This window comes from Poromitra crassiceps, assembly GCF_964638095.1.
Source record: "Poromitra crassiceps genome assembly, chromosome: 1".
Lineage (NCBI taxonomy): Eukaryota > Metazoa > Chordata > Actinopteri > Beryciformes > Melamphaidae > Poromitra > Poromitra crassiceps.
In genome coordinates, this window is record NC_139623.1 from 105,930,057 (window position 1) to 105,955,726 (window position 25,670).

General features: G+C 42.1%; 1 protein-coding gene across 1 annotated transcript; it reads right to left on the reverse strand.

The window, feature by feature from the left end:
* Positions 1-358: 358 nt before the first annotated feature.
* On the reverse strand, positions 359-25,557 carry stip1 (stress-induced phosphoprotein 1). Its single transcript, XM_083640227.1, has 14 exons — positions 25,505-25,557; positions 15,848-16,057; positions 15,609-15,750; positions 15,032-15,173; positions 14,290-14,455; positions 10,862-10,988; positions 8,026-8,128; positions 5,289-5,409; positions 4,830-4,926; positions 3,932-4,056; positions 3,545-3,581; positions 2,974-3,077; positions 2,670-2,845; positions 359-2,534 (listed from the first exon to the last, which is right to left on the reverse strand). Exons 1-14 carry the CDS (start codon positions 25,511-25,513, stop codon positions 2,462-2,464), a joined length of 1,632 nt encoding a protein of 543 aa, XP_083496353.1. The 5' UTR covers positions 25,514-25,557; the 3' UTR covers positions 359-2,461.
* Positions 25,558-25,670: the final 113 nt, after the last annotated feature.

Here is a 25,670-nt window from a genome sequence, read left to right on the forward strand (position 1 = left end):
GACATGAGTGAGAGCATAAGTAGCTCAAGAGTTTGATGTATGCATGTCGTGTTAAAGTTGTGTGAACTGTCAGTCAGCCGGCTAGAGTCAGACGCTCAAGCCCCATGGCCGTTTCCACCCAGTGACGCAGTTTGTTTACAAAAATGCTGATCGGCTGATCCCTCGTAATTGATACAGATAGTAATGTCTGCGTTTACCCTCCACAATGCCCCTGATAGTATACACTGCATAAAGAGATTTTGAAGCCATTTGACTGGTGTAAATACATTGTTGGTCTCTCACTGCCACCTGCTGGACGGAAGAAAAGTAGTTCAACTATTTTAACAATGAAATACTTTAAGAACAAGACGGCCACCAATGACTTTTCGAAATACATTCAGATATATTTTGCTGAACAGGATTCATACATGACACTTCTTTGACAGTTTCTTTTACATGTGAGTGCCACACTGTTCGTGCCGCCTGTACTTTATTTTGTGGCACATCATGGATTCCAGATAGAGCAAGGCTATTGTGAAAATGTAACAAAAGTAGGCTTAAAAAATAAAAAAATCAATAGACAGAGTTTTGAGCCTGAATCCTCCCTTAACACAAGAACCCAAAGGATAGAGATATGACATATAATTCTGTGACTGAAGTATTTGGAGCCATGTGTACTATACTGGTCAACAGCGATACTTTCATTTAATAGCCTATACAGCATTTTCTCTCTCAAAATGGATGTTAAACAAGCTGCTGTTATCGGAGGACAAATTCCAACAGCAGTGCCTAAAGCCAAGAAATTATAGGGAATCTCTATTTGACCGAGCAAAAACTGGATACTGTCACCTAAACTGTGATCACTTGCTTCTCTTCCCCAGCTGTAGTACTCAATAGGCTGTAGTGACCTGGCCTGCTGAGGCTTCAACACATCCAAGTCAAGCCAACCATTAAAGATGGAACATTGTGATGCAATCTTGACTCCATTAATCCACCAACTAGCCACTTTATGAAAAGGTAAATCCACCCTATACCCAAAATTCACAGTATTCCTTTTCCTTGAACCAATTCACTAGCCTGGGTAAAACCCAGCCCCCACGTGACCTGCTCTCAGTCACTACTACTGTGACTAGTGAGCAGGGTCTGTCTGAGAGCAGGTCACGTGGGGGCTGGGTTTACCCAGGCTACCAATTCACTCCGGGCAAATCGTCATAGTTTGGCTGGTGGCTGTCTAGTTTTAATCTTGGCAATGCAAAATTTGAGACTGGTTAGCATCTACTTTGATAATGAATCATCGATGCACCTGCCTACCTGTCTGCAATGATAAACCTGTAAATCTTTTGTTTGTCAGTATGCAGGATTGCAGAAAAACTACTGGGTCGATTTTCATGAAACTTTGTGGAAGGGTGTATCATGGGCCAAGGAGTAACTTTTTTTTTTAGCATAGCTTTGAAATATGAAGATGAACAATTATGAACATAGGTCAGATTCAAAACAATCTCAATTTGCACATTGCTTTAAAGACAGAGCAGAGTCAGTCAGGCATGGGGAAGAAACACTCTCTGGCACACCTTTGAAATTGTCAATTTGTATTTTAGCTTGTGAGAGTAGGCCTAATAGGGTACACAACTGCTTCATTTATTACCACGTCCTCCATCCCCCACAACCCATCATCAGTGGATTAGCTCCACAAGGTGTCCCTTCATGAAACAGTACAGACTTTTTATACTCCATTCAAAGAGACTCTTTGGAGGAGACTATTACACACACAAAAATCATGTAAACTGTTAAACCAAAGAAAAACTATTACTTTCAAATTATTTGGATCGGGGTACCAATGTGCTTATAAGATTTTGCTACCTGCATTTGAATGGCTGGCAGACAGGACAGAGCTCTTCTGCACTGTGGTCAAGCTGTGAGACAAGGAGCAGAGGAACACAAGCTGTATGTTTGACATCTTTCAAGCAGCATGTCTAGATAAGCTTTGCAGCGGCATGGGAGTGGAAAAGAAAAGGACATAATCAATATTGCCAATTCTAACTAGTGATCTACTTCCAGAACCTAATCATCAATTACATTTGCGTTTTCACTTGTGATAATTCATCTTTTTCCCCATTTTGTTTTAATTCCCTGAACCATTTCCAAGCCTTTACAAGAATAACGTGAACTGTTTTAGGGTGGATTTCCCCTGTTGTCATGGGTATTGTAACACCTTTTTAATAATCCGTCGACATTATTCCAGTACTGGAGTCCTCAAGTTTGCAGGTGGCATACAAGATACTTTTTGTCATTACTAATGAAAACAATTTGTGAGATTGATTTAAAAAAAACAACACATAAAGGTCAGAGTCTGAATGAGACTGAGGACAATATCATTTTGAATTTGAAGGCAAAAAAGAGGAGGATGCAATATTTGGAGGGAATTGCATTTTGTTTGCGCTGTGGTCTTGAAGTCTCCTCACGCGTCTGGCTCTTTCTCTCATCACCGTATGGCTATCAGTCCCACATCTATGAGTTTCTGAATCTTCTGGGCAATGCCTGGATTCTTTAAGTGACTGAGGGTGGAATAAAAAAAGGAAAGAAAAGGGAAAAACAGTCAATTCTTCATGCATTTCAAACAATGATGGTATACTTTCATAATGTTGATTTTGCACAGAGATTCAAATCTAAACAAGAGTTGGCCAGCTTACTCGCTGAGCGCCTGAGGGTCCTTCTGCATTTGCTCCAGGATCATTCTCATGGCTGGGTCACTCATTATCTGCTGCACCTCGGGGTCAGACATGGCCCTTCTTTTCACGTCTTCGGGGCTGTCGTTTCTCACAGTCGTCTGGCTCATCACACAGCGCTGAATGCCTTCTGTGGCTTCCTGGATGGGTGCGAGGGCGGGTGGGTGAAGAAAGCCAGACACACGGGTCATTATCAGCAGACAACTTGATCTTCATCTCATACATATGAACTAAGGTGTGGGCTTTGTTACACTGTCACTGACAATACCTTTGAGGAAGAGTCGAGCTCCAGGGCTTTGTGGTACACCTCCATAGCTTTAGTGAAATCCTTCATGGCTTCTAAAGCAGCTCCCTTTCGTGTGTAGCCTTTTACTGTAGACGGGTGTTAAATTAAGCGTTAAAATCAGAAGAAATATCCACCTTGAATTGAAACAGCAAAGATAGTTATAGGAATCAATTCGTAATGTTACTCTAGACTTACTTCCGGTGTTGTTGCGACAACGCGTGGGGGTACGGGGGCTCACTGTCTGTCTGATGCCAAACTCAATACAAAAACCTGTCTGTTTTACTGTTGTCTGGCTTGTCACTAAGTGCGCCCGACTACTATAACGCGACTTTAGACCAGTTATGAATCAGCTTTTGTAATATCCGGGCTAAAAACCGAAGCTCAGACCACGTACGTATCTTAATTTATTTACAAAATTCACATCCACGCTCATTGATTTGAATGGCGGGTTACCCCCAGTTCCGGGTCCCTTCCTGCCTCCTTTGCTCGCGTGACATCAGAGTAACATTACAAATGTAATTATATGTTACTTCAGTTAAAGTTCACTACTTACTGAAGATGGGATCAAGTTGGATGCAATCTTCACAATCCTATGACAGATGAAATATGATTGTCATTTTCAATTACAACACAACTCAGAGGCACTTTTTCCAGGTTTGAATCTCATTATCAGAATCAGAATCAGAATCAGAAAGACTTTAATGATCCCCGGGGGGAAATTGGGACAGGTTACAGTAGCTCGCTCACAGAACACACATAGCAAGAAGTAAACAATAGCAAATGCAAAATAAGCAGAATAAGAAGAATAAGAATAAGAACACAACATAGCATAGGATAAACAGTAGTAAATGCGATAGAAGCAAAAATTAGTAGAATACGTCTAAGTGAGCAAAATACATAACCAACTGCTGTGGGGGGGCTTGGCGGTGACGCACAGTACCTTCAGGGCAAGCTGAAACTCCAAGAGTTTTGTGTAGCAGGCGGCTCTGTTACTGAAGAGTTTGGCATCGCCAGGGTTCCTCTTGATGGCCTCAGAATAATGTCTCATGGCTAAGGGGTAGTCTCCTATTGAACAGGATAGAAGAGTGAGTACATTAAAGCCGTTTTCCCACATGCGTACCGGAAAATTACCTGTAAGTCAATATCGGACATTTCCCTTCACACTCCGGCTCTCGCATATGGGAATCTAGCAGCGAAATTGCCTGTATGTTGGGGGGGCGGGGCGGCACTGCAGAGCGGGTGGGGAGTGACGTGTCGGCAAAACTCTTGATGGTGAAATAAGTTTGCTTGTTTATCCGTTCACCTGCGTCGCGTTGAAGCACTTTTTACAGACTGGCTTCGTTTGATGTGTCCGGGCTTGTCTTCGCTGTCGGCAACAAGCAAAATACTTCCACATTTCGCTTCATGCATTTGCTTCGTCTGTGTCCCTGTCGGGCTGTGCCTGTGACTGAAGGAGGAGGACTGAACGACTGTGGCCAGAGAGCGAGCAGGCAGCAGAGAGGAGAGATCACAAGATCATTTCGCCAGTTTGCTTTAATGTGCGCGAATGATTAGATTATGCCCGCTGGAACATTAAGCAACGTGTGTACACCTCGCCCATGCCGGCAAATGACTGCACCCGTTCTACACTTGCGCCTGTTATCGCGCACACCGCTCTTCTGACTGGCTCGAAACTGGTGAAATGTCGGCGATGACGGGGTCGCGCTTATACCGGCACGACGACTTTCCCACATGCAGGCATTAGACCACGTTCCGGTCATTTAGCGGTACAAAGCGCATGTGGGAAAACGGCTTAAGAGAGAATCCAATCGCATACAAAGAAAAAGCCCTGCACATACCTTTTTGGAAGGCCTCGTTGCCCTTTGTCTTCTCTTCCAGGGCTACATCAGGGTTGATGTAGGCTAGTTTATCCTGCTCCTTCACTATCTTCTCTGCCTGCAGATTCAATGCATTTTTCAAGGTGTAAAAAGTGTCAAATAACTTTGTTATAATAGATGTTCAAAGTGACATTAGTTCCTGTAACAATACCTTGGTTTCAACAATAGTCTAAACGCAGCTTACAAAGATTTTAGTTACTTACTCGCAACTAAGTTAACTACATTTCTCCCACTATTTCTATAGTCTATTTTGCAAAATATTATTAGGGCTGAGTTGTTAGCTGGGTTAGACAGATCAACACAGTTTAAGATGCCTAGTTCTGATCACCCGAATTGGCGTCACCTAGCTCAGTGGAAAAGTAACAAGTAATAAAAAATAAAGTAACAAGTAATAAAACTAAAAGGCCTACACCTCCTCACCTGCTGACACTTCTTCAAGACATCAGGGGTGCGATGCTCCGTTAAACTCTTGTTGAGATACTGAATTGACTCTTTGTATTTTTCCTGCTTGAAGTATGAGTTCCCAATTCTAGCCAATGCCCTATGAAAAGAGGAGGAGAGGGATGAGGATATAAACATGTTCTTAAAAAAAATCAGAAAGCGCAGAGAGCCACCAACATCATTCCTGTTTCCTCATCTAATAAAGCAAAGGCAACTCAGAATTGGTAAGATTATCACTTAGTTTATTCAAACTTGGCTTATGAATTACACATACCTTCCAGTTTACCAAATGCTCAGCATTTTTGACACATTTTGCACTTTTCTTTTCTTGGGGTGTGTGGTAAATCCCATATTACATGAACATGACAATGGATATAGGCAGGTCACATTGCTGATTGAGTGTTACTCTGTTCACAAGGACATTTTGGCCCCTTTGGGCATGTTGGATTGTACTGGAGACAAGCTCCCTGGAAACTGAGGTGTATGTGAAGCTCTACAGCAGTGGTGCCCAACCAGTCGATCGCGGGCTACTGGTCGACCGCGGACTGACTCCAGGTCGATCGCGTCAAAAATCGATGCTTTAAAAAAATAAAAAATAATAATAATCAAATAAAATATAATGGAAGTACATGCAGTTGTTTATTTTAATTATGGAAGAAAGGAGAAGTGGAGACCGCACTCGAATGCAATAAACAGCTTTAATGTTCTTTGGCACATTAAAGCTGTTTATTGCATTCGAGTGCGGTCCCCACTTCTCCTTTCTTCCATTAAGTCTTTTTGGGACGACGCACCAGTCTGAGCGCAGTGGTAACGCTATTATTTTCTTATTTTAATTATGGATCATAATACAATGCAATTTCAAATGCACTTTTATTTTAAAAGTAGCCACACAGTGAGAAAAAAGAAAGTGAGAAAAAATAAATCATGTATTGGGGAAAAAAAGTGATGCATCAATTTAAGATGCATCGAGAATCGTAATCGAATTGAATCGTAGCCCTCTGAATCCGAATCGAATCGTGAGGCCAGTGAAGATTCACAGCCCTAATGTCAAGTGGTTGTGGCACAACGAGAAAGTGTTGTGAGGTTAGTTACTGCAGGCTGGAAACGATGTGTGTGCGTTTGCGATGTTGAAACTGGACTGGTAGATCTCGGGAGGCTGGCTACTTGAAAAGTAGATCTTCGGTCAAAAAAGGTTGGGCACGCCCCTGCCCTACAGTAAGGTAACTGGCAATTCTGATCAGAATACACACACAAGGAAGTAAGAGGCTAGACACACCGAGAACACTTGAAATGACTAGCAGGAACAAAGGCAGACTGTTCAGTTGCCTTTTTCGGAGGCAAAAAGTTGAACACACCGCAAATACTACAGCCGGCGGTAAACTAACACGTACGTTCTGCGCCTGTGTGAGACCTTATTGAAGAAACAAAGTAGCGTTTGCCTACCATTTCACTCACCACGTAAACAGTTTCCTAATAGAGTACCACAGGAATGAGTCTGGAAGTAGCACTTCAGTTCGTAATGAGAAAAGTGAATTGATTTCAGAATGGTGATTTGGGTTAAATGCATGAAATAAGGTCTGTTGTTAACACAAGCTTATGGGAGTGGTCATTTGTGTTCAGCAGGATAATCTTCACAAACGAGGATGCCTTTTATGACCTTTGAAGTTAAATGCTTCAAAAGTCATAAAAGTGGTCAGTGTTTGTGAAGATTATCCTGCTGAACACAAATGACCACTCCCATAAGCTTGTGTTAACAGACCTTATTTCATGCATTTAACCCAAATCACCATTCTGAAATCCCATAGCCTTTTCCCCCTATGAAGAATATGTCTTCCTTGCGGTACTCTCTATAGCTACTTCTAATCGAGAATGTCAAAAAGTTGCAAATGCCACTGGTGTATGTCAGCCCTTGTCAAATCAAATCCTGCTGAGGTTGTAAAATGTATCTCTGACACAGCAGCTAAGTATTTAATATAAACTCATTGATCGTGTGGTTTGACCCATAAGACGTTGTAGAGTTATGGCCAGTTCAGACTAGAAGCTCCGAGCCCTCGACAAGGCTTTTTGGAGCTCGTCGACAAATCCTCCCCAAGATCAGAGGCAAATCGTCGCTGGCTCGCTGGTCGAAAATCAGCTAGGGGTGGGACAATATATCGAAATATCGATATATCGTGATACTTCCTCTTGTGATACATTATCGATACACTGGCACCTGTATCGTGATACCATATTGTGATGCCATATCGTGACATTTTATCTTGAAAGGTGTATATTTTGCATTTATTTTGAATTTTTCCCTTTAATCTTGATTAACACAAATTGAAAAGACTTTAGTGAGGCATTATTTTGTATCCTTTGAAACATTTTGACTTCATACGTGGAGTCATGGACAAGGGGCAGTCAGTGTGTGTTAAAGAGGGAATATGCAGTCTGCCCTTTGTTGTACATTGTTTCATATCAGTTCTACGAATAAATACATAATTCATGCTTTTTGCCTTTTTAGGGGTATTTTCTCCTCTTCAGTTACACAAATATCGTGATGTATCGCAGATGAAATTTCTTGCAATGTATCAATTATCGCAGAATCGCTGTATCGTGATACTATCGTTATCGAAAGCCAAGTATCGCGATAGTATCCTATCGTGAATTACTCTGATTCTCACCCCTAAAATCAGCGCTGGATTGCTACGTGTGAACTGTTCATCAAGGAACTCACTTTGCAATTTGTCTGTAGTCCTCTCGATTCTCTCTGCCCACATCAATGGCCTTCTCACACAGCTCTCGGCATTTCTCATACTCTGCCTTCTCAAAGTACACAGCTGAAGGGAAAACAAAGAGAAGAGTAGGTCATAAAGGTCTGACCTTAATGCAAATAACATTTAAATAAAACATTTCTTCTCCAAGCTAAAATACCGTAAAATACCAATTATTAGCCCGGGCGTTAATTGACAAAATATGTAGCCAGACCCCGCGTCAATATGGGACCTGCGGCAGTTTGGGACCTGCTTTAATTATTTTTGTACAAAAATATTGCTCAGCAAAGATAAATAGTATGAAATTGTTTATTTAAACCATTTATTTGAATGAGTTGGCTACAGCACCCCACACGATTGCTTGTCTATGGGGAGAGCCGCGCCTCCCTCTCAGCGCAGCAGAGCACATTGCATGCCAGTTCTGGCCTGTACATGAAATCAAATAAAATTTGAGCTGAACTGTGACCTACCGGTATTTACCACTAAACTTTCTCCGCTGAAGGTGAGAGAACATGATCATCATGTGAGCAGATTATTTGTTGCATGCGCTGCCTCCTCCGCTGTTCATCACTCATGGAGCACCCTCTTCAGTAGCGCACATGTGAAAGTGCGGTGAAATACCAATTAGAAGCGGACTTCTATGCCCGCTGGCAGGGAAATATACCATAGGCACATTTCTCAAAATAATTATTATACCAGAGATGTCGGTTTTTGTGTATAAAAATCTTCAGGAAATGCCTACACAATTTTCAGAATCATCAGATGTTGAGGGAAAACGAATTTTGATCAGCAAGTTTCGTGCATGTGTTTTTTTCCCTCGTTGTTCCCGTTTCCTCTTGTTCGTATTCTTCATCCGATTTTTCTTCTTCGTTGTGTTTGGGAGATGCATTCAACAGGATGTCGCAAAGGTAAAAAGAAAACATTGAAAAAACTAACCGGGCGTCAAATTGGGACCTGCTTTTATGTACAAAATATGTATCCAGACCCCGCTTATATATGGGACCCGCGGCAATTTGGAAGTCGGCTTCTAATTGGTATTTTACGGTAGTCTCTTATGATTGATGAAGATGCAAACATGCTCAATTAAAGCACCCCCTGTGGCATTGTGAAAATCAATGAAATGCTCAATACCAAGACATTAACTCATTGAGTGCCAGCCACTTTTGGAGAACGGACGCTCCCAGTGCCAGAGTTTTCAGAGCGTTTTCAGTGATTTCTCGAGGCCCACAGAATATTGTGTGATATTACTATGTAAACACCGAACACGCACAAAGAACGAACTGGCTCTATTGTATCATCAGCAAAAAAAGGTTTATTGATACCATTTTCCGTTCTTTAGTTATGAGCCGGAGAAGATAGGTCGTTTTGAGCAAATACAGGCGTTTCAAATTATTAGCTGAGATATTCCGCCTTTTGTGAAATGCAGCATTTCAAGCACATTCACTGAGTCTGAAGATAATATTTTCTGATGTAGTGACGTGGTGTAGTTGTGTGATGCCCTGCGTGCCCCACCCCCCTCTCACCCCCTCCCCTCCTCAGCTGCAAACTCCTCCCCACACTACACAGCCTCACGCACCCACTCTATTTTCGGAGTGCTCCGTTTGTGTGTGCCGGGCGGCTCCCAGCGCGATAGGGAAGAGCCAAACCGGACTGCTGAATGGTTTGGCGTCGGGTGCTGCTTTTCTGGTGGCTAATCGTGTGGAGAAACTATACAGACAGACAGAGACAGAGGGGCTCAGTTGTGTGCGCGGATTGACTCCTGTTCGCGCAGCCAACGTCAGCTCCAGACAGAGCAATCTATATGGCTCTGGCTGCAGCATGCATCGGTTTCGCTTTGATCACGGCTTTTTCCTCCTGTTTCTCAGGACCTGTCTCTAATCTGGAGAGCACTGTCGCCACCTAATGGGTTTGTAAAATAGGTTATAGACCTCCAATAGCTACAATATTTGTACAGGAGATGCAGAAGGCTTTGATCGACGTCCCACCGTCAAAAAACGCATTGGACGTCGAAAGACGTCCTTGGCACTCTACGTCACTATTTAATTGGACGTCGAAAGACGTCCATGGCACTCAATGAGTTAAGCATCTTCTAGCTATTTTTGCATCTATAGCACAATGAGGTAACCGCTCTGACAAAACCAGAGATTTAAATGATTACAGCCATATTGAGACAATTCCAATAATTACAACCAAATTGAGCTAGCAAACAGAAATGTGAATGATAAAACCCATCAGCGTCCCAAGCTTGTGTAAAACATGACGTCCAAAGGGCAAACGCCCGATACTCAAATTGCCATCTGCTATTGGCTGATGTGAGCTTTCTTGGTGAAAGCCACTTCTGGGTGGAACACCCTACAGATGAAATATGAGCCATTTCTAAACATGCAGTGAACTCCTGATCATAACCACAACTACCAGATGATATAATGAGCCATTTCTGGGCAATGTAACAAGGCGGCAAGCGCTCACTTTTTGGCACATTGCCACCCCACGTTATCACCTGAATGCGTCAGAATGCATCAGGAAGTTCACAGTGAGACATTGTTATGGAGTAGTGGAGAAAAGTGTTTGGCAGAGATCTCGTGTTGTGGATGCAGTGTATATGGAGATAGAGTGTGCGTGTTTTGGGCATTGGGTGCCAATTCTGTTCCTATGCGCTCTCTCTCTCGTGTCTCTCTCTGCAGCAGCACGGCACTACTGCTGTGCAGCACACATCCCGGCAGTCGGCTCAGATGTTTGAGGTTTGGATAAAAAAGGATCTAGTGTAGTTCTGTTCTTCCAACCTATGGTAATGCATACCTGCTTGATTGGAAATGTAAGTCATGTTGGTTGGGTCATGATTGACTGCTTGTTCATAATGTTTCAGTGCAGCAGCAAAGTCCTTCTTCTTATAGGCAGCATTCCCAAGTTCTTTTTCTTTCAAGGCCTATAAGAGACAGAAATGGAAATCAGAAGTGTTCAAATAATTCATAAGAGAGAAGCCCTTTCTATGAATGTAATTGCTTAGACAATAGACCACAGTTGAAATCGTCATTTTGTCAGCTCCATGATACATACAGTATGGCCAAAGTTTAGTTTTGAATCGCCAAAAAGAAAATGTCTCTCAACCTTCTGGATATTAATCTGAAAGCTGAAAGTAGCCTAGGCTATGATAATTAGGGGAAAATTGCTTGATGTCATTTTCAGGATATTACTAACATTATGTACTTTTATAGTGGTTTTCATTGGCTAATGTACTACTTGAGATTTATTTTTTTACGTTTTATTGTCTGACAGTTAAATCAGCATGCTGCTTGGCAGTAGTCGCATGCTGCAACCAATGCAAGCTGAACTGTGAAATGTAACATTAACAATCCATGCCCTGAAGAAGGCCGAGAGGCCGAAACGTTGGCATTTTTTGTGACATGGCCAAATAAATTGGTGAATTTGAGAGCTCCTTTGTCCTGAAGTTTTGTGAGTGCTACCTTGTGCCATTGGTACTTTATGCTTCAAACTTGATGTTGGTTTAGCTGGACCCTGCTGACCTAAGAAGTCTAGACGGTTCGTAGCGTGGGAGCAATTCAGCTATGTATTTTGGGCCTAGGCCATTAAAGGTCCCAATTCGTGCAGCTGTAACCTCTTAAAAACGTGTGTCTCTGGTCCATAAAACATGATTCTGGATTAATCTGTCGAAAATATAGCAACCCCGTTTGTTGTGACGGAGTTCTCACTTCCTCATCTCGTCGCTTCCCAAGAATGGCCTGTTTCTATAATATATTCAGAACTAACAGTTCCCATTGGCCGCTGAGGGAGAGCCCGCCCCAGGCTCCCAGCGGCCAATCAGATTAGCGTCTGTGGACCAGCACGCTAGGTTGCAAGTTATCGTTAACTTAACGGTACTACGCTAAAGAGGACATCTCAAAATGCCTAGACTTACCGAATGCACCTCTGCAGTTGCTGGATCACGTACAGTTGGCGTCACTCCAGCTAGAAGTGTTAATTTTGTGGCTATAGACTAAATGGTGCAGGTAGCTTGTGTGAGAGAGACCCGCGCAGTATGCAGGAGGAAGCTAGTGACGTCCCAATTCCCCTCTGGGCAAACGAAGCGTTTGGGGGTGTGGCTTGGAGGAGACTGCAGGGGGACGCTGGATAGGGACAAATCCAACTGTGGCAGTTCTGAGCGTGTGACCACTCATTACAGGGAGGGCTGACAGCAGTATATATGCATTTACAAGTAAAAACAGCTTTTGCACGGAATGGGACCTTTAAGTGATTTATAGACTAATAACACTATTTTAAAATCTATTCTATGACACACTGGCAACCAGTCATTAAGAGGTCGATTTCGCAGCAAGAATATTTAATTGGTCGGCACGTCGTTCCCGGTAAGGACACTTTCGTTATTGAAACAGACAACATGCATGCTCCTACTGTAGCCTATCTATCTGCATTTGCAGACACTCATGAACCCATATCTTCTGGACATTGCCTTGATGAAAAAACAACGTAGCGTTAGCTAAAAGTAATAAGTGCGATAGTGTCAGTGCAGACGGCGCACAACTTGAATCTCCAGCAATAGGCTACGCACCTTAATCTCTCCCACTCCACACCTGGCACCTGCGGCAGCTCTCCTGCACTCGTCCTCGGCTCCCATGTGGCTTTATTTGTGGTAAGCATTTTGATTCATCTCCTCATCATTCGAACCAAGCGCGAGCCATTGATTGATTGATTCGCCCGAGTAGGTAAAAAGGCTTTTTACCTCCGCTAAATTGACAGCCTATGTCGGGTTGCTTTCGCTTTTGACGGCGGCAGGCACGCTTCTGTTTCTTTCCTGCCGTCTTACTGGCCTGAAGTAGGCTACTTGTCGTTGCATGATCTCGATAAAAAAAGGACTGGCCTAGCAAGGGATGTCTGTTATGACATTTCGGTTTCCTCCTGTGTGTTTCCTCACAGCGGGTCCAGCGCTGGCTACCACTCGCTATTGAATCCTGAATCCATCCGAAAGCGTCTGCTATATTTTTCTTTTTCACCAACACTCAACATACAGGGGGCGGAAAAAATATGATGTAATAAGTCTCTATTTAAGTCGTATCTTATTGACAACATCACAGGCTATAGGTCACACAATATTAGGCTATTTTATAGAATTAATTTATTTATCTGGCGTATTTTCAGCCAGCCACTTGAGCCGGTGACCTTTTAATTTGCCGGCCCACGGCAACAAATACCGGCTAAAAGCCGGCAATTGCCGGCTAACGGAATCCCTGGACCAGAGAAAAGGCTATTGCAGTAGTCTAACCTACTATAGATGAAGGCGTGAATTAGTTTTACTAGATCCTGTCTGGACATGTAGCCCCTAATTCTTGCTATATTTTTAAGATGATAAAAAGCTGATTTTCTGATTGACTTAATGTGGGAGTTAAAGTTGAGATCGGAATCAATAATAACGCCAAGATTTTTGACTTGATCCTTAGGCTTCAGGGATCGAGACTCAAGGCGTGCAGTGATTTTAAGCCTTTGTTCTTTGGGACCAAAGACGATCACCTCGGTTTTGTCTTTGTTTAGCTGTAGGAAATTCTGGCACATCCAGTTATTTATTTGATCAATGCTGGCACTGGCACAATGATTCTATGGGAGCATAGTCAGCTGAGGAAAGAGTTATATACAACTGAGTGTCGTCTGCGTAGTTATGATAGGCTACTTTGTTTTTTCGCATAATTAGGCCTAGAGATAACATAACTGGTGCGTGCCTGTTCGTACTGGGCTCACGCTAGGGCTCACGCTAAATACAGGTCCATTGGAGTGAATGGAGATGTTGAAACTCCTGGCGTGAACTACAGTAATAATCACATGAAAAAAACATTTCTCACATCAGTGGGGAAGGCAGGAGTTGGCTGTGACGTAGGATGCAACCACATTTTGAAGGGCAAAAAAAAAGCAGGTTTGAACCCATAGAGGGGCACTACTGCTGTTGAAAATAATAAAAAAAATTGTAGATTATAAATTTGGTCTCAAATGTGGAAATTTTGAGCCGTTTTGGGGTTTAGTCCTGCTTTAAGTGTAAGTTCACCCTCATGATGCATTTGCCAAGAATCAATGAATGGCTTGGCAGCACTAGACTGTGTGATAAACCAAAATGACACCTGAATTGGATTTTTAAAAGTGAATTTCTCTAAAAAAGGTGCTGAGCTTGAATCCCTTCATGAATTAGACCACAAGGAGGAAGTTGAACCCAGAGACTGATGTACCTTTCTCTTGTTCTCGGGCAGGTCTTCCTCCTTGGGAGGAGGAGGTTGAGTGTTTTTAGGTTTGGGGGGTGGAGGGGGGGTGGGCTCCTCCTCTTCCTCCATCCCAGCCAGGTCCAGGCCCAGCAGCACAGAGAGTGTGGTCATCACTCTGGGATCCTGCAGCTTCCTACGCAGACAAGTGCATTTGTGACGTTTAAATATTCAGGTTTCGTACACAAATACATATCCATTTGAGAATCATTGCACTATTTCTATACATTAATTGGTGACTAGTTATTTTTGGATAATATATTCTCTAGCTAAAGGTTATTCTAACAAATTTCACAATATATGAAATGATTACAAATATAATGGGTAGTCATGTATTAGCACTGAGCAACATGTCTCCATGGCTTTAACGACTTCTTGTGCAATTCTCAAACTGTTCAGGACAAGCAAATGACTCGTTCCAGACCTGCATAGGAACCGTGGCCATCTTACAACATTTTACCTCTGATCTCATCTTTTTTGTTGTTGCTTAAGCTTGACTTAGAAATTATACTTTAGTGTCAGTCTTTATTGCACAGCAAAGATTTCTTTGGGTTAGAACATTAGTTGGAAACATTTAAGATAATGCAAGTAGACAACAACAAAAAGTGTATGACATGGGTCTACTAATGTTTAGATCATTGAAATGTAATAATCTTACAAAAGTTTACATATTGCATCTTTAAGGCCGACAAATCCTTGAAAATGCACATACATGCCAAGCTCCGATGGTTTGTTCTTGAGCTGCTCCAGCAATTCTCTGTAGCTGGGATCTGCCAGGAGCTCGCGGGTGCGAGGGTCACTCTCCAGCTTCTCATACATGTTGGGCACTGCGAACGGGTTCATCATCTTTTTCTCTGGTGAGGCGAGACGTGCTTATGAGTACTGTGATCTGATCTACAGCATTATGGCATTCAAGTGGTCCACACACTCTGGATGCTTATGAGTACTGTGATCTACAGCATTATGGCATTCAAGTGGTCCACACACACTCTGGAACCACTTTTGCTCCCACTTGCTTCGCTACTACTTTCCCCGCCGTCAACATGAAAAATAACACTGACAAGCTGAGTGGACTGCTAACTCTCCCTTTTGGAAAACAATAAGCACTCAGTCACAATGTGGTTTTGCTTGAATGATCCTGTCAGTAGTCATGTCTCATCCTCCTCTACCCACACACACACAAGGTATGAAAAGCTGACTAGCACACAGTTTTCATGTCATAATAACACTATTTTTCGCGGCGACACTGCTAGACATTTGTGAGAAATTACAAATTTGGCCATTTCTACCTGCTAGCCGGCCCTCGATGTTCTGCAGACCCTCCTTCAGCTGCTGATTACTTGGCTCTTGGCGGAGCCCCTCTTGGTAAGTTGCTTTAGCGTCCTCCAAACGGCCAAGAAACTCTAACGCTGCTGCTTTGCGAGAATAACCCTGGTTAATCAAAAATGGGGGATGTCACATTAAATCAGATTATTTATTTATTTTTTCATTCATGTTATCAAAGTAAACGGGGCGCATGCCACCTCACCTTTCCCCAGTCAGACTTGATTTTGATGGTCTGGCAGGCATCCTGGAGAGCGCTCTCATAGTTGCCTTTCTTGGCGTGCGCAGCCGAGCGGTTACTGAAGAGGACATGGTTTGAGGGGTCGAGAGCCAAGGCTTCGGTGTAGCAACGCACAGCCTCCTCAATATTCCCCGCACTCAGCGCCTTGTTGCCCTGGTCTTTCAATTCAGAGACCTGTGAACCATGGAGATACAATCAAATTCACAATATTGTAACAGTCCTGTTAGGGGTGGACAATAAATCAATATATATATATATATCGTGATCAAATCTGCTTCAATAACAATGATATATTTTTTTATATCCATTTTCAATATAGATTATTTACTAGGGATGCACGATATGGATGTTTTCAACCGATACATATCTGCTTCTCCTAGCCGATAACCGGTACGATATGAACCGTACGATATTCATCAATTATCGAAAATCGATAATTGATCGTTAAGGAATTGAATCGATCATGTGGAATTTTTATTGATTATTGTGTTTTTTTTGTTTTGTTTTAGTTTTTTTTGTGGACTAGGTTTGGGTGGAATTCGTTCCTCCTCGCCCCACTCCATTGCACAGCCGACTAACGTGAGGTGGAGCTTCATATAGTCTCTAGTTTTCTGGCTGGGCACGGGCCTTTGTGCCAACAAAACTGTTTTAAACATGGGGAATTCACACCGGCATGCGCCGGCGACAGCAGAGTGTTATAGAGGAGACACATTGAAATAGAGTTCATTGAGGAGAACACGTCTTTCGTATTTTCTGCCATAGGCATTCATTTTGTAATATCTATCTATATATATATATATATATATATATATATATATATATATATATTATTATTATTAATATGATCGATAATTGATCGTTAATTTTCCCGATTTTCGATTATGGACATTTTTCCAAATGAACATCCCTAGTTTAGACACCAAAATTGTGATCCTAAGTCAGAAGCTGAGATGTAGATATAGGTTTTTATATTATGGCCACCTTAAAAATCCAAGATGGCCACCATAATATATTTGCAGGAAGTGGATCCTATCAAAAATGGCAAGCTATGGCTATGGGCAGCATTTGTGGACAATTTGGTGCTTTTGTCAGAAACGTCCACATCCATCTCAAATCTAGCGCTAAGCCACCTACCATGTCAACTAAACCCATTAAAAACCATCCGACTTGAATTTTTTTTTATCTGACACTATTTTTATCGCTAAAATTGTATTCCTTGGCCCTGAAAATGTATGTGTAGACACTGAAATTGTGATCCTACGTGGTTTAGAAGCTGAAATATTGTAAGAAATAGGTTTCATTAGGACGTGATTTTGAAATTCCAAGATGTCCGCCATAACAACGTTTTTGGAGGTGGATCCTATCAAAAATGGAACGGCGACGTTATTCTGAGTAAGTAATTTTTTTTTTGCTTTTGTCAGAAATGTCCACATCCAGTTGCTAAGCCGCCTGACTTCTTCCATCAGGTCTCTGTTCGCTTTTGGTGCGCACCAGAGATCGATTGCTGCATTCACACATTACATTACGCAGGGCTCGACGTTAACTTTTAAAAGTGGTTGCCGGAGGGGCAACCTGGCAAGAGCTTTTGGTTGCCCGAATAAAAATATGGTTGCCCAATTTTAGTCGCCTTATATTTTGAGTAATTAAGATACTATGCAGTCATAAGCCGGCTTAATAATGACAATGTGACAGAAAAGTGAGTATAATAGTCTATAGTATAGTATAGTATAATAGGCCTATTCAGTGCGCGCACCGGGTGTAGTACTAGTAATAATGATAATAATAATAATACATTTGTGTAATTTCGTTTTCTAAACAAATCTTATTTTTTGTTTTCATAATGCATTTGCACTGAAAGGATTTGTTTAACTAATATTTGTGAACTTTCATTTTCATATATTTTTTTTTAACAGTTATTGTTCATATTGTGCTTAATTTATTAATTAAAAGTGTTATTGATAACGAAATACTAAGGATACTATGATGACAGTGGTTTGGGGCCCCCACTCTAACATGTTGCATAGGGCCCCAAAAGACCCAGAAGCGGCCCTGTCCCCGCTGCACTCCACTCTCTCACCCCGTATGCGACAGGCAGACAGGCAGGGATGCAAAGCATTCCTCAGCACATATACGCGGTGGTAAAACATTTTTGAAGGGTGTATGTATGTTGTAGGCTTGTAGGCTACATGCTTTGCAGTATAACGTTAGTTTTCTGTCCCGTTCAAAGACGCAGCCAGGGGTATTTCACCTCGATGATAATTTCCTCGTCCTTTGTTTCTGTGCCGGGGGCTGCGGGCGGACGCGGTTCTTCGTTATTGTTCTTTGAATTATGATCTTGCAGCTCGATTTGTGATGTCGATGCTGAAGCAAGGTTAGCAACATTAGTCGGGGCTTGCCTTGGACCCATGCAGCCAGACTTCATCTGCTTTTGATATCTTCACGGTGCGTCTTGCAGCCGCTGTGATTGTGTGCGAGCAGGCGGAGCAGCCACCTGTCCGAGTCAGTAGCCTACTCGTTAAACACACCGCACGTGCAGCATGCATCACGTAGGTTCCGACTGGTAATTAGTAACATCGTTCCGATTGTAACAGCAATAAAATGTCACATAGCCTATGTCACTCACAAGTATTAAAACATATTTATTTGGTGTATATTTTGCTGTTTGCTAGGGATGCACGATAATTATCGGACCGATAAATTATCGGCCAATATGGCCATTTGCGTTATTATTTATTATTCCGATAATGGCCTTTTTCCGATAAATTATCCGATAATAATCCTGCTTTATTTTTTGCCTCGGAAGCGGAGCTTTTGTTGTCGCACATTCGTGACATCACAGCTGCGACGCAAACATGGCTGCTGCCAGTATGCTGCAGTTTCAGAATTATCAAGCTACTGTAATTTGCAATCCATGTCCCACACAGGTTCCGAGAGGAGGGGAAACCAATAAGCTGGCATTACGTTAAACCAAAGCTGGCGATGATGCAGCGGATATGTTTGTTGTTATTGTTAGCGAGTTTTGTTAGCATTAGCTCGTCGTGCGGCCTACCCTGCAGACTCGTCCGCTTGGCAGACAAAATGCTTGTGACATTTACAGTCTGTGGCTTGTGATCAAACAGCCCCGCAAAAGCACTTAATACACAGAGCTGGCGTAAACTTATAGAAACTAATGGAAACCCCTTTACCCGAAATGAAACATCCAGGGATTGTGTATTTAACTCGCAACCACTCGCTAACGTTAAGCTAACCGCGCTAGTTAGCGTTAGCTGCTGGACCATAGTGCTGGACAGAGCCATCTAACAGCCAATAATGAAAACAAAGGCGCAGTCGCGCGCACATTAGGCTACATAAAAAGCATCAGTCAGTCAACATAGGGTTCTTTTCTTTAATCTGGTGGCAGCATTTTTCAGTAAAAAGTGAAACGACACAGATGGTTTATATAGTGCCTGCCCCATTCATTGGGCCCAGGCTACAACTCACTGAGAACTGGAACCCATGCAAAATTTTAACAGATCAGTATGACAAGTCTAAATTACTATGCCTTTTGTCATTGTGTTTTATCTGCAGACTAAGCAGCTTGGCTTTCCGTTATATAAAAGCCTTTATTTTTGTATTGACTATAATTGAGTGATACACTTTATTAAAACAATCATATTATATCAGAAGTTTTCTTCGTTTTGCGTTCACAGTGATGTCAGTTAGATTTGGTTAGGTCAGAACTATGCTCACTACATCCATACATCTACCCTAACCCTTTTTTAACCCCAGGTGTGCATAAAATACAGGTTAAAAATAGGGATGCTCCGATCCACGTTTTTCGCCTCCGATATCGATACCGATATGTGGGGGGCCAGTATCGGCCGATACCGAGTACCGATCCGATACCAGTGCTTGACATTAACGGCTGTCCAGTTGCCCTTGGCAACCATTAAAAAAAAAAAGGCCTGTGGTTGCCTCAGTGGCAACCACATTTTAAACAACAGGGACAGCAAACAGCAAAATATGTACCCCAAAATAAACATGTTTCTTATATTCCTAAAACCCTAAATCAATATTAATAAATCACACACAGACTCTCTCTCTCATCTCCCCCATGCAGCCCTGCAGTCGCTAGGCATCAGCTTTTGGTTGCCGAAACTGTAATATGGTTGCCATTCTTAGTCACCTTATATTTAAGATACTATGCACTTAGTCAACTGGCATGGGTTGGTGGTACAATATGGAAATAATTCCTGTCAGAGAATCCTTTGTTGTTTGAGCTTTGATTATTTCCATGAACTGAGTTGAACATACAGATATTACAGGATTTGAAATAAACATAAGCAAATAAATGGTCTTGAGTTTAATGTAAATCCAACAAATATGACAGTTATTTCTGTTATACAATAGCTAAGTACACTGTGTATTGATATAAGTAACTAACGTTACCTCTCTTGTTTAGCACATATTAACAGATTGTCTTAATAAGGGAGAGTAATAAACATTTCAACTGTGTCCATACACCAATAAACCAATACAGAATTAGGCTACTATTATTAGCGCACAATAATCAACATTAGCCTACATAATCCTACATTAGCCTGAACAGCACTGATAATAAGGTAAGGTAACTTCATCTGAAAAGTAGGCTACTTAAACCGTCAGTCAATTGAGCAAGACCGTTGCAAGTAGGCTTTAAGGCTATTCTAAACAAACAAACAGAATGAGGTACAATTATTCACAACATAAGTATCACAGCTTACATGTAGGCTATGTGCTCACGCAAACTTCAGGGTGATAGACAGTCCATATTATTGTCTCTGCACAGCGTTTCAACGACAGGTTGTCTCTGGACAGCGTTTCACCACATGAGCATGCAACAGCTGCTGCTCGTTAAAGATCGTTAACTAGCTGCGGAAGCACGGCTGCGTCAGGGAGATGAGAGAGGGAGAGAGAGGGTCCGTGTGTGTGATGTCAGCTTATCAACAGGGCAGCCCTGTGTCAAACTGGTTGGCGTAGCTAGCATGAAATACCTCCAAATAGGTGATCCTTTGGCTTGCTCCATGCTGTTAGCTGCTGCTGCCTAGCCTACATCAGCTTGTTTGGAAACAGTCTACCCCAGGCGTGCTGAGCACGTTGCTAGCGTATGACATCACACGCTGCACACACATAGAATTAGAGTGAATAGAATGGCCCCTATGGATCGGTCTATGGATCGGGCCATTTGCCACCGATACCCGATCTAGAATTTTGTGCTATATCGGGGCCGATACCCGATACCAATATCGGATCGGCGCATCCCTAGTTAAAAACTAAAAATATATATATATATTTTTTTTTTTATATAATAATTATCGGTTATATCGTATCGGTTATCGGCCAAGAAGAATATATTTATCGGTTATCGTATCGGCTCTAAAAATCCATATCGTGCATCCCTACTGTTTGCTGCTGTACATATTTCTTTGCATGTTAAAACGTGGTTGCCCCTGGGGCAACCAAAGGCCAAGAAATGGTTGCCCTATTTTTTTTTTGGTTGCCCGGGGCAACCAGGCAGCCGTTAATGTCGAGCCCTGCATTACGTCATTTCACATTTCACACCTCCACAAACTAACTGCACCAAGGGGGAAAACAAACTCTAGTGCGATTCAACCAAACAAAACGAGGTATGTGAAGGCACCCGCAAGTTACTTTCAAAATGTGATATACTACATATTACTAGTTACTTTCATTTGAAAGTAATGTTACTTTACAATATTACTGTCTGTGTAGAGTAACTCGGTACTTATTACACTACTTTTGCATTACTTTCACGTTTCACCACAGTAGCAGAATGACCCAGAACATCCCGAAAAATAATGTCAACCGTCCAAAATTCTAAATGTTATCCTTTTGCTTTGTTATTTTCATCTATTGTGGTTATTTGCATAAAAACACACAATTTGATTAGGAAATGAGTGTATCTTTATTTATATGTGCTTTAGGAAAAAAGGTTTTAACTAAATGTGTAACTTGTGTTACTTGACAAAGTAACTGGTATAAATAACATCACTGAAATCCTATTGGTTATATTACTGAGTTAATGCTAAAAGTGATATATTACATGTAATGAGCTACTTTTGTAATGAGTTACCCCCAACACTGCCTAAGGGCTAGTGAAAAGTATATTGTGTCTCTGTGTGTGTTGAGACTCTTCACCTGTAGCCAATGGCTAGCAGCTGGCGCTGCACTTCTAACATGGCAGGTTTGCCTTCTTCAAAGCCGCATAGAAACACACACACACACACGTGTTGCTTCCAGAAGAGGGTGCGCTAACGTCAATATAGTATAATGACTACAGAAACCAGTGAATTTGGGAACAGAGGTAAAGCGAGACACTGCATGAAATAGGCCACGCCCATCACAGGGGAAATCGCTCCGTTCACTCCCATAGACCAGTGTCATTTTCCTTGAATTAAACATAGCTAAAAGCTGTTGTGTGGTGGGCTGCGCACACAACAAATGTAAAAAATCGCCAGTTAAAGTTTTTTTGTACTCCTCCTGAGCAAAACAAGGAAGCCATTGAGAATTGGCGAGAAGAAAAATGTGGATCTAGGTGTCAAGGAAGTAAGTTGGAGTGTTCATCTTCCGTGTATACAATCTTTTTGTGCAACACGCAACATAGGAGAACACCAGGATTGGAGGGGGGGGTTTCTGTTTTCCCCCCGTTTTGGGCGTGGTTTCTGAATGATGACGCGCTCCGCAGTGTCTCTATCGTGATGCTGGTATCGTCATTCCACGGTCGTATTATCCTATGGTAGTAGCGTTGTGTAAAGCAGCTGGTATAGGCATTGTGATGTTTTCAGTGTTTCCCCTACCATTCGCCAGGCCAATGACGCCCCCGCCAGGCCAGAAGAGAAAATGCAAAAAAAAAAGTAAATATCCCCCCTGGTCTCCCCAAAGGTTCTCTAGGTCAGTGGTAGGGCTGTGCGATTAATCGATTTTGAATCGTAATCGAATTAATTAGTTAGGACGATGTTAAAAAAATGAAAATCGTAAAATCGTTTTTTTTTTTTTTTTTTTTCACTTTAACTAGGGTAAGTACGTTACGCGGGGCGGCTCTCTCTCATGTACGCATGCTGCTACTTGTGTAAAGTCTCTCTAGAGGCTGTGATACTGGCTACTAAAAACAGCAGCACAATGGACTTATTTCAACACCTCCGACCAAAAAGCAGCTTGTTGCACTGCAGGCTGTAGCCTACAAGATAACGATTGCCACAACACACTCACGCGCGCACACGAAACACAGACATTATCACCGGACGATGAAACGTTGCCAGTTCACATAATAACAAAACAACACGTGAGGCCACCGAGTACTGATAGATTGGCTGTATTCATGGCTGCCTCAGCTGACTCACTTGTCCCTGTGTGTCTGAATTTCCCCCTAACTGCTATCGCAGTTCCACGCATTCCTGTTGTGACTGTGTTATTCTAGTACAGATATAACTCCGAGCACGGGTGGTCGCTTAGACACTAATATAATTATCTCACGGAGGAACACGCAAATCCACCAGTGTCAAGTTAGCAAGCAACAGCCAGGAAGTTAAGCATAGCAGCGGCAAGCTAAAACAGGAAGTTGAGTTGTTCTACCTTCAGAGTAAAAGCGTAAATTGTCAATTATGGAAAAAAGGGGGGAAAAGAGCTCTGCAGGGCAACGAATGTTTAGAGAAGTATAATAGTATAATAAATCGAAATCGAAATCGAAAATCGAGTTTTGAGAGAAAAAATCGTCAATTTTAGTTTTAGGCAAAATCGCACAGCCCTAGTCAGTGGTTCTCAAATGGGGGTCCGGGGACCCCCAGGGGTCTTTGAGGGGGTTCCAGGGGGTCCCCAGCCAAAAGGGGGGTCATTTATTTTAGCTATAATTCCATTCATAAGTAACACTGACTATTTTGGTCATGGGTTTTATACACTTTCTGTAATAAAACATCTAAAAGCATCAATCTTATTATCATATGGGGGACCGTGGGACAAAATCCTATCAAATGGGGGTCCGTGGTCTAATTTTTGTAATTAGGGGTCCTTCACGTGAAAACATTTGAGAACCACTGCTCTAGGTTACAGAACTGCACGAAAATATCCTGTTTAAAAGCGAACATCTTTCAATCTAAGGCGGGGGGATGTAGATTCCTGTAAGAATGATCAATATTGTGATTTATTATCCGTTTCAATTTATTAACACAGTGAGTCCTAAATTAACTATGTGTTTCAGTGTGTATTTCAACTACGGATGATAATGATAACCGTGATAAAATTCCTTACGATAACCGTACCGTTTCAAATTTTCATTATCATTAAAACTGTGGTACCGTGATTACTTTACCATGATTACAGTGCTTTGAAAAACGTGGTAAATACTGTCCATCATCAACCAAACTTGGCAACTGTCTCCCAGATGCAAATGCACAGCCTTGGAGAAATGATTTCTGTGAGTGTATCAGTACTTTTTGAAAATCTTCAGCACATTTTAACAAACCGTGATAATACTCATAACCGTGATATGAAATTTTCACATCGTTCCATTCCAACCCTAATGCATCAAGTTTGAGAACAAAATTTGCATCCTTGACGCAAAACTAACACCAAAAACCAAAATGAAACTCTCTCCGAATCTGAGTTAGGGTTCCATCTGATTGGAAAGCTGAAAAATCAATCATAACTTGATTGGTTGAGCCATGCTAGCCGCTGCGTGTCTGCTGGGCATAAGCGGAGTCAAACTTTTCCCTTCTGCACGCAGCTTGACTGTGATTCGAGAACCTTCGAGAGGACGCAGTTGTTACGACAGAATGTGCCATCTTGTAGCCATGACAGCCGCGTCGTGTGTGTGTGTGTGTGTGCGTGTGGCATAGGTGTCCAAAAATACTCAATTGCACCGCCTGCTGCCACTTGAGCAACTTCGACTTTTTGAGCTTTCGATTTTCTCCCTTTTATTTTATGGTGAACCCAGATTTAGCTTAACAGTTGCAGCTTACATGACAGCTTCACACGTACAATGACAGCGTCCACAAGATGGGCTAACAACAGTTATGTATTAGCGTTACCTGCCGGTTTGCTGTTGGCTAACAATAACGTTAGCTGTTGTCATATCAAGACACAGACAAGGCCCTGATCACTGGATGACAAGCTTAGCTGTAATGTTCTCCATTTGTGCTCGATCAATGCTGACTAATGAAAGCCCATTAACGTTAGCTAACGTTGACGTACGGTGGGGGTAATTATCTAAGACATTAACGCTAGTCTGATAACATTACTCGGCAATTGGCTAACGTTAGCATTTACTGACCATTTCAGTTTGGGTTGCAGCCCAGCATATTATGTGGGGCTGGTTAACGTTAACTGTCTAGCCCCTGTATCGCTATCTATATCATGAAGCTGGGTCAGGCAATGTTAGCCATCTACTAACGTTAAGCTAATGTTAGCGTTAGCTTTGTAACGTTTGCAAACTGTTAACGTTAAGTCCCATTGAGGTTCACCAAACTTTCTTGCTATTGTAAATAAATGAAATAAAAAAATAACAAATGCTAAAATACACAGAAACACATCAAATGTTTTAGTACACGTTTGACAAGAACACAGGGAAAACAGTAGCAGTATACTCACTTTCTCCATGGTGCAACCATGAGGTTCCTTCCAGAAACTACTGTCTGCGGAAGAGGGCCGCCCCCTGAACAGGAAGAAGGTTGCCAGTTTAAAAAAAAAAGTTGCCAGTTAGGGTGAAGAATATCCGTAATTATCATCTAGATTTAAGTTTGAATTATGGCCAATT